Source organism: Tachysurus vachellii, chromosome 11 (genome assembly GCF_030014155.1).
Source record: "Tachysurus vachellii isolate PV-2020 chromosome 11, HZAU_Pvac_v1, whole genome shotgun sequence".
Taxonomy (NCBI): Eukaryota; Metazoa; Chordata; class Actinopteri; order Siluriformes; family Bagridae; genus Tachysurus; species Tachysurus vachellii.
Genome location: NC_083470.1, coordinates 25,940,122 through 25,955,121, shown reverse-complemented (window position 1 = coordinate 25,955,121; position 15,000 = coordinate 25,940,122). Strand labels below are relative to the sequence as shown.

The 15,000-nt window shown below is 43.9% G+C and overlaps 1 protein-coding gene across 1 annotated transcript in view; it reads right to left on the bottom strand.

Annotated features, from left to right (window-relative positions):
• si:dkeyp-14d3.1 (transmembrane protein 132C) overlaps positions 1 to 15,000 on the bottom strand; it is a 188,959-nt gene that overhangs the window by 116,905 nt on the left and 57,054 nt on the right. Inside the window, exon 2 of the mRNA XM_060882350.1 lies at positions 11,584 to 12,478. Coding sequence (XP_060738333.1) covers positions 11,584 to 12,478 — 895 coding nt within the window. The remainder of the gene's footprint in view (positions 1 to 11,583; positions 12,479 to 15,000) is intronic.

The following is a 15,000-nucleotide window of genomic DNA, read 5'->3' as shown; positions in this document are numbered from 1 at the left end:
CTCATTATTATTATTATTATTATTATTATTATTATTATTATTATTATTATTATTATTATTATTATTATTTTAATGAGCAGTAACATCTCTGTAACATGACGAGCTGAACAGGAATGATCCGGTTTTGCAGACATTACAGTAACCATAAATGGATAAAAGCATACAGTATAACAGAACACAGACAGTCACTTGGGGTAAACGGCGGTGATATAAGAGAATTAAAACACTTGGAGCTATCACAGGAAAACAATCAGCTCTGGAGAAGCTCTGCTTCATCTCACCATGAAGCATCTGTTCGTGATCTGAAGCTTTTCCTTAACATTCCTTTAACATTCTCATTTCAGAAGCCTTTAAATAAAAATTCTTGTTTACATCGAACTCTTGCTGACGGAGTAAAATGTTAATTTCAGTTTCCGTGGAAGAGAAAAATGTACAATAAAAAGCACACACACACACACACACACACACACACACACACACACACACACACAGTTCCTGAAACCTATTTCCATTTCAAAACCTAAAACTTTGCTCCAAGTTCCATCCTCACACACAGACAGAAGCTGGAGGACAGGAGTGAGGGAGCAGACGGTTTATTTATCAGAAGCTCTCGCGACCCGCTTCGTGTCTCTTATTGTTATTACAACTCACTCGCTTTTTTAAATAACTCTGGGTCGCACTCTCTGAGGGAGTCATGTGACAGGAGCAGGTTTATTTGTGGGGTCCGTGTCAGACAAATCAGGACCATTACCATTGATCTGAAGGAACAAAACAAATCTGCTCTCTTTTACCTTCAGTATTACAACCTGCACTTCCTGTTTCCAGTAAACAAGCAGAATGTTTCCCTTTAATGCTCCCTCTCTCTCTCTCTCTCTCTCTCTCTCTCTCTCTCTCTCTCTCTCTCTCTCTCTCTCTCTCTCTCTCTCTCTCTCTCTCTCTCTCTCTCTCTCTCTCTCTCACCCCCTCCCTCTCTCTCCCTCCCTCCCTCTCTCTCTTTCTCTCTCTCACTCTCTTTCTCTCTCTCACTCCCTCTCTCTCTTTCTCTCTCTCTCACTCCCTCGCTCCCTCCTTCCCTCTCTCTCTCTCACTCTCTCTCTCTCACTCTCTTTCTCTCTCACTCCCTCGTTCCCTCTCTCTCTCACCCCCCTCCCTCTCTCTCTCCCTCCCTCCCTCTCTCTCTTTCTCCCTCTCACTCTCTTTCTCTCTCTCTCACTCCCTCTCTCTCTCCCTCACTCTCTCTCTCTCACTCCCTCTCTCCCTCCTTCCCTCTCTCTCACTCCCTCGTTCCCTCTCTCTCTCACCCCCCCTCCCTCTCTCTCTCCCTCCCTCCCTCTCTCTCTTTCTCTCACTCTCTTTCTCTCTCTCTCACTCCCTCTCTCTCTCCCTCACTCTCTCTCTCTCACTCTTTTTCTCTCTCTCTCTCTCACGCCGTCGTTCCCTCTCTCTCTCACCCCCCCTCTCTCCCTCCCTCTCTCTCTCCATCCTTATACAGTGGTAGTTCCTTCTCCACCCCGATGCCAGTCTTCGGCCCATGATCTCATTTCCATCCAAACCAGCCTAATACGGCGCTGTGCTGAATCACCGATGACTCGTAACCCTCCTAATTACACCGCCACAGCGACTGCTGGAAACAAATTATGTTAATCAGAACAGATTAGTTTGGTTTCCATGTGCATGTTATTTCTTCTCTTGTTCACTGGTCAGAGGCAGAAGGCAGGATGATGGCTTTGGGGTTGTGTTTCAATTCCGTAAAACAGCAACAACATCAAAACACAACAGTTCGGTTCAAAGTGATAAAGACTTACACGTGTCTCGAAAAATAGCTTAATAGTGAAAAATAAAGCATGTGACGTAAAGTACCTCGTGTTCAGACTCGCCTGTTCGGACCTGTCAGGGTTTACAGGAACAGTTACAGTAGCGGCGTAACAGTAACCTGACCATGAGGCTTTCACCCTCTTTATCAGTCCGCTGGCTTTCAGTGTTCAAATCAGTGTTAACAAACGGATGATGTTCAGTCCGTGTGTTTTTCCCTCCACTGATTATTAACGAGCTCTTGTGGAGTCTCAGAGAGCTGAAATGAGATAAATCTACATAGAGGCTCTCCTGTGTTCTGGCACTGAGGGGTCTAATGAACTTCCTTTATGCCCCTTTTCCACCAAAAAGAACCGGGTGCTGGATCAGAGGTAGCGCTGGTGATGGTTCAAAGTTAGTTCCACTGGCGAACCTTCTAAGAACCGGTTTGTCTTTCCATCAGTTAGAGAGCATCACAGAGCCGAGTCTGACGTCACTGTATATGTGTCACGTTACACAGCAACGTTAGTGCATCAGTGGCAAACACAAACACATCAACAATGGCGGATGTTGCTTTACTGTTAATGCTCATGGCTTTGTGAACCTACATTAACACCCAAACGTAGCGAATCCAACATGTACGTGCAGCTCCATGTAATCTGTATAAACGGAGGTTGTTATCGAGAAAGTACATAACGTTATTTTATCATTAACACAGAAAAAAGTTAGCCTTAGCATGTAGCTACATACTATCATGTGTGCTGATAATGTATCATGTCGCGGTAAAGTAAAAGTGTATTAAACATTAGTATACTTAAGCTACATTATCAAATGCGCTAACAGTAGCTCCGCCCACAGCCCCGCCCACAGCTCCTGACACAAGCGGTTCTTAAGTCTAGACCAGCAACGTTTTGGTGCTACTTAAGAACCACTTTTCCTGGTTCAGAGCTGGTGCTTTGGCTGTCGAATAAGAAAGAACTGGTTCTAAATTAGGCTCCGAACCAGCACTCAAACTGCCTCGGTGGAAAAGGGGGATTAGAGGTCCAGCTGAGTCACTGAGTCTCAACACGACAGGTGAAGACCTGCTTCTTCCTGAAACACTTAAAGTAGCACTTATATTTTCCTGTTAGTTTACATAAATAAATAAATAAATAAATAAATAAATAAATAAATAAATACTCTCTCTCACTCACTCATTTTCTACTGCTTATCTGAACTACCTCGGGTCACGGGGAGCCTGTGCCTATCTCAGGCGTCATCGGGCATCAAGGCAGGATACACCCTGGACGGAGTGCCAACCCATCACAGGGCACACACACACACACACACACTCTCATTCACTCACACAATCACACACTACAGACAATTTTCCAGAGATGCCAATCAACCTACCATGCATGTCTTTGGACCGGGGGAGGAAACCGGAGTACCCGGAGGAAACCCCCGAGGCACGGGGAGAACATGCAAACTCCACACACACAAGGTGGAGGCGGGAATCTAAATAAAATAAATAAATAAATAAATAAAAATGGTTTCCCTGTACTACATTTCCTCCCAACTGAGTTTGTCTGTGACCCAGTGAACCAGTAGTGATGTTTTCACTGACAGAAACCTCAAAGCACTTTAGTACATCGCTCTGAATAACAAGAGTCTGACACAGGATAGAAATCTAATGCACATTAATATAGAAACGTTTTTGTTTTTGGTTCCTATGGATTATTGATCTGTAGGAAGAATAATCCATAGGAACCAAAAACAAAAACAGTTCTTTTCTGCTCTACTGTATGGTGTAAGCTGTGAGCTTCACCTGGAGGTCACACGGCAGTCAGAGAGCTGATAGGACGACATTTGGAGCAGAATCTTCTATCATACCATCGTGTTGGATTAAAGTGACATGTAGAGAACGTTAGAATTACACGTTCTATTAGGGCCTTTTTACACCCGGTCACTTCATGTGTTGTCTCTGATCCGATAGCTGTCTGATTTGTTAAAACTCTTCCGTTTACATTAGGCCACATAAATGCGTCTCGGCGAATCGGATATCGATCCGATCTTTCTACTGCCGCCCAAAATGCTAATATATTTGACCTCATTTAAGGGGTAATTGAAACGGAACACGCCCTTGTGTGTGCGGTTGCTACAAAAAAACAGTATTTACTGTTTGCTGCATTTTCGCTGGAAGCAGCAGCGCGTTTTAAGACCCAACAAGACACCTGGGTGAAAGATCACCTGAGTGACGTACTTCCGTTTGGGAGGAGTTTAGCGCTGACGTATGTGGCTTGAACAACCACATTCATTTACACCTGTCCAGTTTCATCTGAAACGCGTCCCAGACCTCCTCCTGAAGGGGTTTGTACTGCCGGATTTATATCCGTCTCCAAAACGTTTCAGAGGGCATTTAGACCTGGTCTTTTTACCATCGGATAGATATCTGATCACAGAAAACTCATGAAGTGACCAGGTGTAAAACCCCACTTACATTAAAGCGTCTTGATATTGCGGTGGTTTGATTTATTGTCTCCTAACTATCTGATGTTTAGATCTGATATCTGGTTTAGTTCCAGGTCGTCTGCTCTTTATTTTACGTTCCTGTTTGTTGTGTGTGTTTCTGTCCTAAAACATGAACTTCGGTGTGTTGTGGTTTAAAGAGTGACTCTGAACTGAATAAAGCTCGTGATCTGAGTCGATATCGTGCTGGTAGTTAATTGAAGGTCAGAGTTGCTTTGTTTTGATTAAACTCCATACAGAGGAAGAGAGCTGAGAGAGCTGAGAGCTTCCACAGCAGGAGTCTGTGGCTCACAGAGCTGAAAGTGTAAAGAAAAGGCTGATACACCAAACATATTAAAGGATCTGAGGAACTTCCTCGCCGTCTCCTGCGGCACACACACACACACACACACACACACGCAGGATATTACACACTCAGAGCAGGAGGTATGAAGCTTTAGCTATCGATCTACACCCAAATGCTTATTGCAAAGTGCAGCGCTGTTACGCCGTGCCCTGGGAGAATGTAATGGCTATTAGAGAGATTAGAGATGGAGAAAAGGTGAAGCATAAAAACATAAAAGTGAAATGGCTCTCCTCTGTTCGATAGAAAAAGATTACACACACGCACAGCCAGATCGCCTTGCCCTATAACTGTAGACCTATTATATCTGTTATGGAAGAGAGAGAGAGGGAAGGAGGGGGGGGGGGGGGGGGGGGGGGGGGCAGGGAGAGAGGGAAGGAGGGAGAGAGAGAGAGGGGGGTGGGGGGAGGGAGAGGGAAGGAGGGAGATGGAGGAAGAGACAGAGAGAGAGAGGGGAGAGAGGGGGAGAGAGAGGGAGAGGGAAGGAGGGAGATGGAGGAAGAGACAGAGAGAGGGGGAGAGAAAGAGAGAGGGAGGGAGAGAGAGAGAGGGGGGGGAGAGAGGGAGATGGAGGAAGAGACAGAGAGGGAGAGAAAGAGAGAGGGAGGAGAGAGAGAGAGAGAGAGAGAGAGAGAGAGAGAGAGGGAGAGGGAAGGAGGGAGATGGAGGAAGAGACAGAGAGGGAGAGAAAGAGAGAAAGAGAGAGGGAGGAACTTATCTGCAGGTGTATTGACTTTAGTGACTATAATAAAGGAAACAGCGAGCTGAAAATCTTCTGGGGGAAAAAAAAAGCACAAAATAATCTGCTGATGGAAAAAGTGAAAATGAGGAACAGGGAACATCTGAGCTTTAGGTTAGAATCAGGACTGGAGGGTGGAGTCGCCATGACAACAACCCCAGCGTTCTCGCTATGCTACATTATAGCCAGAAATACCTAATATTCATCTTCATGTGCAGTTTGATGATGAAAAAGAAGAAAAAGAAGATGAGGATGAGGATGATGATGATGAGGATGATGATGGCGATGATGATGATGATGATGATGATGATGATGATGATGATGATGAAAAAGAAGATGAGGATGAGGATGATGATGAGGATCATGATGGCGATGATGATGATGATGATGATGATGATGATGATGATGATGATGATGAAAAAGAAGATGAGGTATAATGATAATGACATAGATAATGACTATGATGAGGATTAGGATGATGAAGATGATCAAGATGAAGAAAAAGAAGGAAATGATGATAAAGAAGAAGAAGTAGATTAAGATGATGATGACACTGATGGTGATGATGATGATGATGACACTGATGATGATGATGATGATGACACTGATGGTGATGATGATGATGATGACACTGATGGTGATGATGATGGTGGTGATGATACTTTGCTTGAAGTTGCTTTATTTTCATTTACTTCAAATTGTTCAATAAGCCCTTATACCACACCTCTTTATAAACCACACCCCATCCAGTAACCACACCTCTTTATGAACCACACCCTATCCAGTAACCACACCTCTTTATAAACCACACCCCATCCAGTAACCACACCTCTTTATGAACCACACCCTATCCAGTAACCAGACCTCTTTATAAACCACACCCCATCCAGTAACCACACCTCTTTATGAACCACACCCTATCCAGTAACCACACCTCTTTATGAACCACACCCTATCCAGTAACCACACCTCTTTATAAACCACACCCTATCCAGTAACCACACCTCTTTATAAACCACACCCCATCCAGTAACCACACCTCTTTATAAACCACACCCTATCCAGTAACCACACCTCTTTATAAACCACACCCTATCCAGTAACCACACCTCTTTATAAACCACACCCCATCCAGTAACCACACCTCTTTATAAACCACACCCCATCCAGTAACCACACCTCTTTATAAACCACACCCTATCCAGTAACCACACCTCTTTATGAACCACACCCTATCCAGTAACCACACCTCTTTTTAAACCACACCCTATCCAGTAACCACACCTCTTTTTAAACCACAACCTATCCGGTAACCACACCTCTTTATAAACCACACCCCATACAGTAACCACACCCCATACAGTAACCACACCTCTTTATAAACCACAACCTATCCGGTAACCACACCTCTTTATAAACCACACCCCATCCAGTAATCACACCACACCACAGTAACCATACCACACCCCATCCAGTAACCACACCACACCCCATTCAGTAACCACATCTCTTTATAAACCACACCCCATCCAGTAATCACACCTCTTTCAAAACCACACCCCACTTTTCTTCTAGTGTAATTGTCGTTATGTCGTTTCTGTCGTTTATCAGTGGTAAAGTCTTGTGTCTTATATCACTGTGTGAACTCCTCAGTTTACTTGATGATCCGTTCTGGTCTGTAAACTTTCTGTTAAAGGTCCTCAGTTCCCCGAGGAGCCGCAGCCTGAGCCCTGACCCTGTGTGGGTGAAGAGAGAGAGGGCCAACAATCTGCTGTTTAAAACACCCTGTCAAAATGCAGGACTTCTACACCTCTAATGTTAGAAAACTGCCATGCAAAACACCACTCGTACGTCCGTGTGTGTGTGTGTGTGTGTGTGTGTGTGTGTGTGTGTGTGTGTGTCAGAGAGAGTCTGCATGTGTAGATAAGCAGCTCAGGAGGCTGGTGCTAAGCTCACGGGAGCTGGAGTGTTTACTTCAGGCACCGGGTGATTGGTGTTTTTGAAGTTTGCCGCAGGATGTTCTACGACTCAAACCGCCGGGCTGAGACGCTCCTCCACGGCGAGCAGCGTGAGAATTAGGAGCAGACGCCACACACGTGGCTTGAGGGACAAGAACACGGGAAAGGAACACGGCTTTTATAATTACTTTTGTAATAAAGACTCAAGGACGAATTTATTCCTCTTATACCACAACAATTCTCTGACTATTCAATTCCAGTTTTATTTTTGAATTAAAGAAATGAAATAAAATGATTTTTTATCTGTTTTATGTTGCGTAAAGTCTTTGACACGTGCTCAGATTTATGTCGTAACGGTCGTCACAAGAAAAAGTAACGAGGTGTGATGTCTCTGACACCGGACACTTCTTTTCAGGAGCTTAAAGGACTCCTTCTGTCCTCTGAATGATATTTTAAATGAAGTTCCTCATTCTTTCTGTGTATAAAGTTTATATAAAGATTAAAGACTTTTTATTATTTGGATCTCTAGTGAATGTGTGAGCGTGAAGGTCCCAGGACTGGATCGCTTTCACACATGCAGAAAATCCCATTATTTATATCTACAATGTGCTGAACAGGTTCGTTTTTATTGACACGTTTCTCAGAAATGAAACACAACTTTATATAAAACATAAAGTTGTTTAAGTTATTACGGCTTCGGCAGGAAGGTCTGGGAAACTTTCTTTTCACGCTCCTAATAATCCAATCCCTTCTTCCCGTTCTCGCCGCTGTGTAATAACGCGTGATTGATCTGCCTTCGGAGCGTGACAGCGTGATTCATACGTCCTGTCACTGAGTCTCCCATTCAGATTCCTGCCGTTTAATGGATCGTATTTCATCATTAAACAGCAGCGTCTCCCTTCATGTATGGTTTTATTGTGCAATCTTGGTCCGCTCGCTGACCGTCTGATCCCTGAGTGATCCGATCAAACCAGAGAGTGACACAAAGCCATGTTTATAAACGCTGTGTAAAAAATGTTTAAAACAGCAGGAATTATGAAGATATACAGCTGAAGCTCATCTTCAGAGTGTTTGCTTTAGATGGTGATGAAATAATTACGTCGTACATGAAAAGATCATTACACTGCTGACCAGATCATACTCACACACACACACACACACACTCACACACACACACACACACACACACTGGCACACCTGGCAAAGCTTCTTATACAAACCCACAGGCCAAAGAATATCTTCATCTCTCAGCTGTGAGGCTGGCAATCATAAGGAGAATCTGGATGGCAGTCAAAAAAATCTCTCTCACACATATATAAACACACACATATATAAACACACACATATATAAACACACACATATAAACACACACATATAAACACACACATATAAACACACACACATAAACACACACACATAAACACACACACATATAAACAGACACACACACATATAAACACACACATAAACACACACACATATAAACACACACATAAACACACACACACACACACACACACATATAAACACACACATATAAATACACACACATACACACACACATACACATATAAACACCCACACACACACACACACACACATACACATATAAACACACACACATAAACACCCACACACACAGACACACACATACACATATAAACACACACACACACACACATGTAAACACACAAACACACAAACACACATACACATGTAAACACACACACACATAAACACACACATACACACACAAACACACAGATCATGATATGTGAAAAATTGTTCATGTCATTAAAATAATTGCTTTGATTTAGGTCAGGAAATCATTTTCAGATGAACCGATTAATCTAATTACAGACGAACCCTGAGGCACTTCTGCCTTTCTGAACCGTCACCTTTTGATTAAAAAAGGATCAGCGACAGATTATCACCGTAGAAGCGAGAACAATTGCCTATATATAGCATTTGTATACTCCGGGACATTTCCATGATGCGTATTCTAGCGTATATATAATGATATTTAGGATTCGTGTCTGCTGTAACATCGCTGTTTAAAATAGAAATCAACAGTTTAATGAGGAAAAAAGAAAGAACAGCGAACGGATAAATAATTGGAAAAGAATAACGACGTGTTGATTTAAAACATGTTTACATCACAGCCCGGCTAAATTCTCGCCTCTGATTGGTCAGAAGCTGTGCGTCATTCTCGTGTCATTGGTTAATAAACGAAACACTGTCATCAATGACAGATCGGCTACGATTAGTTCCTGCTATACGATTAGCTCCTGCTATACGATTAGCTCCTGCTATACGATTAGTTCCTGCTATATGATTAGCTCCTGCTATACGATTAGCTCCTGCCATACGATTAGCTCCTGCTATAAGATAAGCTCCTGCTATATGATTAGCTCCTGCTATACGATTAGCTCCTGCTATACGATTAGCTCCTGCCATACGATTAGCTCCTGCTATAAGATAAGCTCCTGCTATACGATTAGCTCCTGCTATAAGATTAGTTCCTGCTATATGATTAGTTCCTGCGATACGATTAGCTCCTGATATACGATTAGCTCCTGCTATAAGATTAGCTCCTGCTATACGATTAGCTCCTGCTATACGATTAGCTCCTGCCATACGATTAGCTCCTGCTATACGATTAGCTCCTGCTATAAGATTAGTTCCTGCTATATGATTAGTTCCTGCGATACGATTAGCTCCTGATATACGATTAGCTCCTGCTATACGATTAGCTCCTGCTATACGATTAGCTCCTGCTATACGATTAGCTCCTGCTATACGATTAGCTCCTGCAAGCTATTACTGTAGATAAATACCTCGTTTTTGTCACAGTGATGGGAAAAAAACTAAAATGTTCCAAGAAAAGCAACATTACTGAAAAAAGCACATGCTATTAAAAGGATTTAAGCTGTGATAGCACCACTGTGTGTAGTTAGCGACTCCATAACACTGTTAACACTCATAGGCCATTTATAGCAACATGATATAATCTGTCTGCAGAGGCTCTAATCCTCCTACATGTCAGCTGTCTTTATCAAATTTGGATTGAAATTTAGAATTTTCTTTCATTCTCATTAGCTTGTCTGTGCCTGTGCTTGACTAGCCTCTCTTCCTCACTAAGGGACGACAGATTGGCTTGACCTCTTCTCCCGATCGCGTCTCCGACGGTTCATAAACGTTCTCGCCCGCTGTGATTGCAATCTGAGGAACCGTTATGCTAATAGACTCGCGTCCTAATTGATGACATCCTCATTTGCATTGTGTGTTAATTACCCGAATCACTTAGACGCATCTGCAAACTCTAATTAAGGAGCGGCTGGATGTTCCCCTCAAGGATGAAGATGAAGCAAGGGGTCTGGGATTACGTCGAGACAGAATACACTGTACGGTGAAGACAACGTGGTTGAACTGTAATGAGAGTGACCAGAGATGAAGAGCAGAGCAGGAACAGGAAAAGGAAAGGAGTCGAAAGAAAGTGGAACCAAATCTGATTTTTTTGGGGTCAAGTGACCAGGTCAGACTTCTTCAGGAGTAGTGTGAACACTCAAATCTAGCCCAGATCTGATTTTTTCAAATCAGATTCAGACCACTTCCATATGTGGTCCTGAATCAGACCCAAATCTGATTTTTTCCAATGTGGCCGCAGTGTGAACAACCGAGGCGGATTTGATGTGACTTTTACGTCGATCTACATCGACATTCGTCACAATTATGCGCCGGCGAGTTCGCACACAAACGTGACTATGCCTACAGAATGGATCAAATAATCAAAAGTTGCCCTCGACATCCGAAAATTTTCAAAACACTGCGTCTCTGTGCTGCCATTACACAAACATTTAGAAAGAAAAGTGAAAATGCTTACTTCCTCCATAACCTCACCAAATTTAGCGCGACGGCGTGCTGCGTGTGACGTCATTGTTATTGTTCGTTTGCGCATGCGGGTCAGTTCGAAACAGCAAACAGTTCACACTGGTATCTGATATAGGCCACATTTTAAAAGGTAATGTGAACAGCCAAACAAAAAATAAATCAGATCTGAGCAAAATATCCGAATTGGGCGTTAAGACTTGCAGTGTGAACGCGGCTTTAGAGTCTGAGTCGAGTATCATGGTCAGAACCGGGGTGCCAATACTTAAGAGACATAAAACGTAAAACACACAAAATGTTCTACTCAATCCTGCTAATGTTTTTTTTTTATCTGTGAGATTCCCATCAGTCTTACCTGAGAGTGAACATCTCCACGGGCGAGTACGGAGAAGCAGCGACGTAAGCCGATACGCTCTCCCGCGGCCGGACCGGCGAAGATGGAACGAGCACCGCAAAATTCCCGTCCACTCTCTCTTCGTATAATTCCGGGGCGGCGGGAGTCCTGAACAACTTGACGTTTCCGATCCTCTTCATTGGTGTCGACGTGGTAGATCCGAACGAGTCTTCCTGGCTTCCCGGCTGCCCAGGATTCCTGAATCCCGGATCTTTTCCGGGGCACTGGCCGTTTTGGGCTGACCTTAGAGAGTAATACAGAGCCACTTGGTTTCCCTCGGGAAGATCCGAGATTTTTTGTCGTCCAGGTATGACAGTGGGTGGAGCGAACCACGATGCAGGAGGCTCCAGCTCAGCGACGCACATTCCCAGCTCCCCCTGCAGCCGGCAGCTACCACGTACTTCCTGCGTTTCGTGGAATGCAAACATGCGCACGCAGGGCAGTTTGTCCACCACACTGTAGTCGTCCCAGTCCCTCCCAGAGATATAGAACAGTACCTGGATCCTGGGCTTGTCCATGTGGATCTTCTCTTTTAGGATGAAAGTCTGTACCTTCCAGTTGAAGGTGAAGAGGTCGGAGGAGGTGATGAAGGAGCCGGGAGGCTGAAGGAGCTCCGGAGGAACGGGCTGCTCGACAGAGAGAGAGCCATAGCTGGCTCTGAGGGTGGGAGATTTCCTGGCTTCGTGGATGAAGAAGGGTTCGGTCCTCGAGAGGAAGCTTGAGTTGCGCATGAAGTCCTGCGTGGCCTCCTTCAGCAAAAAGGATGACTCAGAATTGAGGAGCTGGTAACTGACAGGCAGGTAGGTGGGTAAGGTGGTGTAACGTGGAAGCGTCTCTGGGATTCGGCTCTCTGTAACTGAGAAGAGAAGAGAAGAGAAGAGAAGAGAAGAGAAGAGAAGAGAAGAGAAGAGAAGGATGGACACAGGTTACCATGGAATTTTCAAAGCAAACATTTGATTGCTAAATCACGTTAGGGTCAGTTTGGTCACAACATGGCCATCTTGGACCATCAGTTCCACATCAGGACTACAACCTCAACACATGACCATGTCGGTTCCCTGTAGATCACGTTCACCTGGACTGGGTTTCCTGCTTGATCTTTGTCTCTGTTTAAGTCCTAATATTCCTTTTTCTAGTCTCTAGGTCTCTGTTCTCATCTTGGTCAGGTTTTGACTCTTTCACTCACGTTCTCACATCATTCTGAAGATGTTTCTCTGTCTTCAGTTGTCTCTGACATTCACTTCAGACATGTAGGACTGTAGGACTCAAGGCAGGTCTTAAGATGTTCTCTGTAGTGACTTGGACTTATAGGTCTCACTAAACCTGGTCTTAGTCTCCACTGAGAGATTGGTAAAAAAAAAAAAAGTTGACAGGAAGTACTTTTTTCTTTAAAATCAAAGGTGCACAGTGGAAGCCGAACCATTGAAGATCAAAGCCTTGACCTTTGACTTGACCTTTAAACCTGATCTTAGCTAGTTCTGGGATTATCGTATCTGAGATTCAGCCTGACTGAAAGCCTTCAAAGATAAAGTTTTTGTCAGAATATCAGACACTATTTAGTGAACAATTCGGTCTAAAAAAAGACCTTTATTTCATTTCATCGGTGAAAATCTGATTATTTTACCTTAACTGTGAAACATGCTCTGGGTGTTCAGGAGAAATCGAGCGATTAGCACATTACCGCCGCTCATGTTTGGACACTTTGCTCTATTTAATCTTGAGGACTTGATCTGTAACACGTGTCTTTTAAACATCTAATTTCCAGCCATAATTGTGATTAAAACAGCGTTAACTCTTACAGCCGAGTCCGACAGCAGGAATCTTAGCGTTTGGCTTGTCGAGCTTTCCGTAAACGACACTGTGATACTGTACTATTGCCATGGAAACGGTGAAACACTAACACACTGAGGTTAGGCTGCTAATGACATTATTATTGTAACGTATATAAATCACCCCGTACGTTCTGTCGGCTCTGTTATACAGACACGTGGAATGTAGTCCTTCGTTTGTCTGGTTTTTTTATTGCTTAAGAATTAGCTTTAGCATGTTAGCGAAAGGTGCCTGTAGATGTGAGATGTTTATAGTGTGAAATCATCCCTGCTGATAACGTCGAGGTGCTGAGGAGACTGATGAGTTCCGACACACTACACCCCCTACACACACAGACACACACACACATACTCACTCATACACACACTCACTCACACACACAGACACACACACACATACTCACTCATACACACAGACACACACATACTCACTCACACACACACTACACCCCCTACACACACACAGACACACACAGACACACACACACACTCACTCACACACACACTCACTCACACACACACACTACACCCTCTACACACACACAGACACACACACACATACTCACTCATACACACAGACACACACACATACTCACTCACACACACACTACACCCCCTACACACAGAGACACACACAGACACACACACACACTCACTCACACACACACTCAAACACACACTCACTCACACACACACTCACTCACACACACACACTACACCCTCTACACACACACAGACACACACACACACATACTCACTCATACACACAGACACACACACATACTCACTCACACACACAGACACACACACACACACACACTCACACACACTCACTCACACACACACTCACTCACACACACACTACACCCTCTACACACACAGACACACACACACACATACTCACTCATACACACAGACACACACACATACTCACTCACACACACACTACACCCCCTACACACACACAGACACACAGACACACACACACACACACACACTCACACACACACTCACTCACACACATACTCACTCACACACACACACACTACACCCTCTACACACACACAGACACACACACACATACTCACTCATACACACAGACACACACACATACTCACTCACACACACACTACACCCCCTACACACACACAGACACACACACACACTCACACACACACTCACTCACACACACACTCACTCACACACACTACACCCTCTACACACACACACACACACTCACACACACACACAGACACACACACACTTCTTCTACACTACACAAACAATCCCAACCTGGAATATCACATTTGTGTAAATATCATCTGGAAATGTCATTTTTGTGATTATGGAGGACTTGGTAAAGAGTTCAGTAAAGAGAGAGAAAGAGAAGAGAGAGAGAAACGAGAGAGAGAGAGAGTGTCTGAGAGAGAGAGAGAGAGAGAGAGAGAGAGAGAGAGAGAGAGAGAGAGAGAGAGAGAGAGAGAAATAGAGAGAGAGAGAGAAATAGAGAGAGAGAGAGAGTGTGAGAGAGATAGAAATAGAGAGAGAA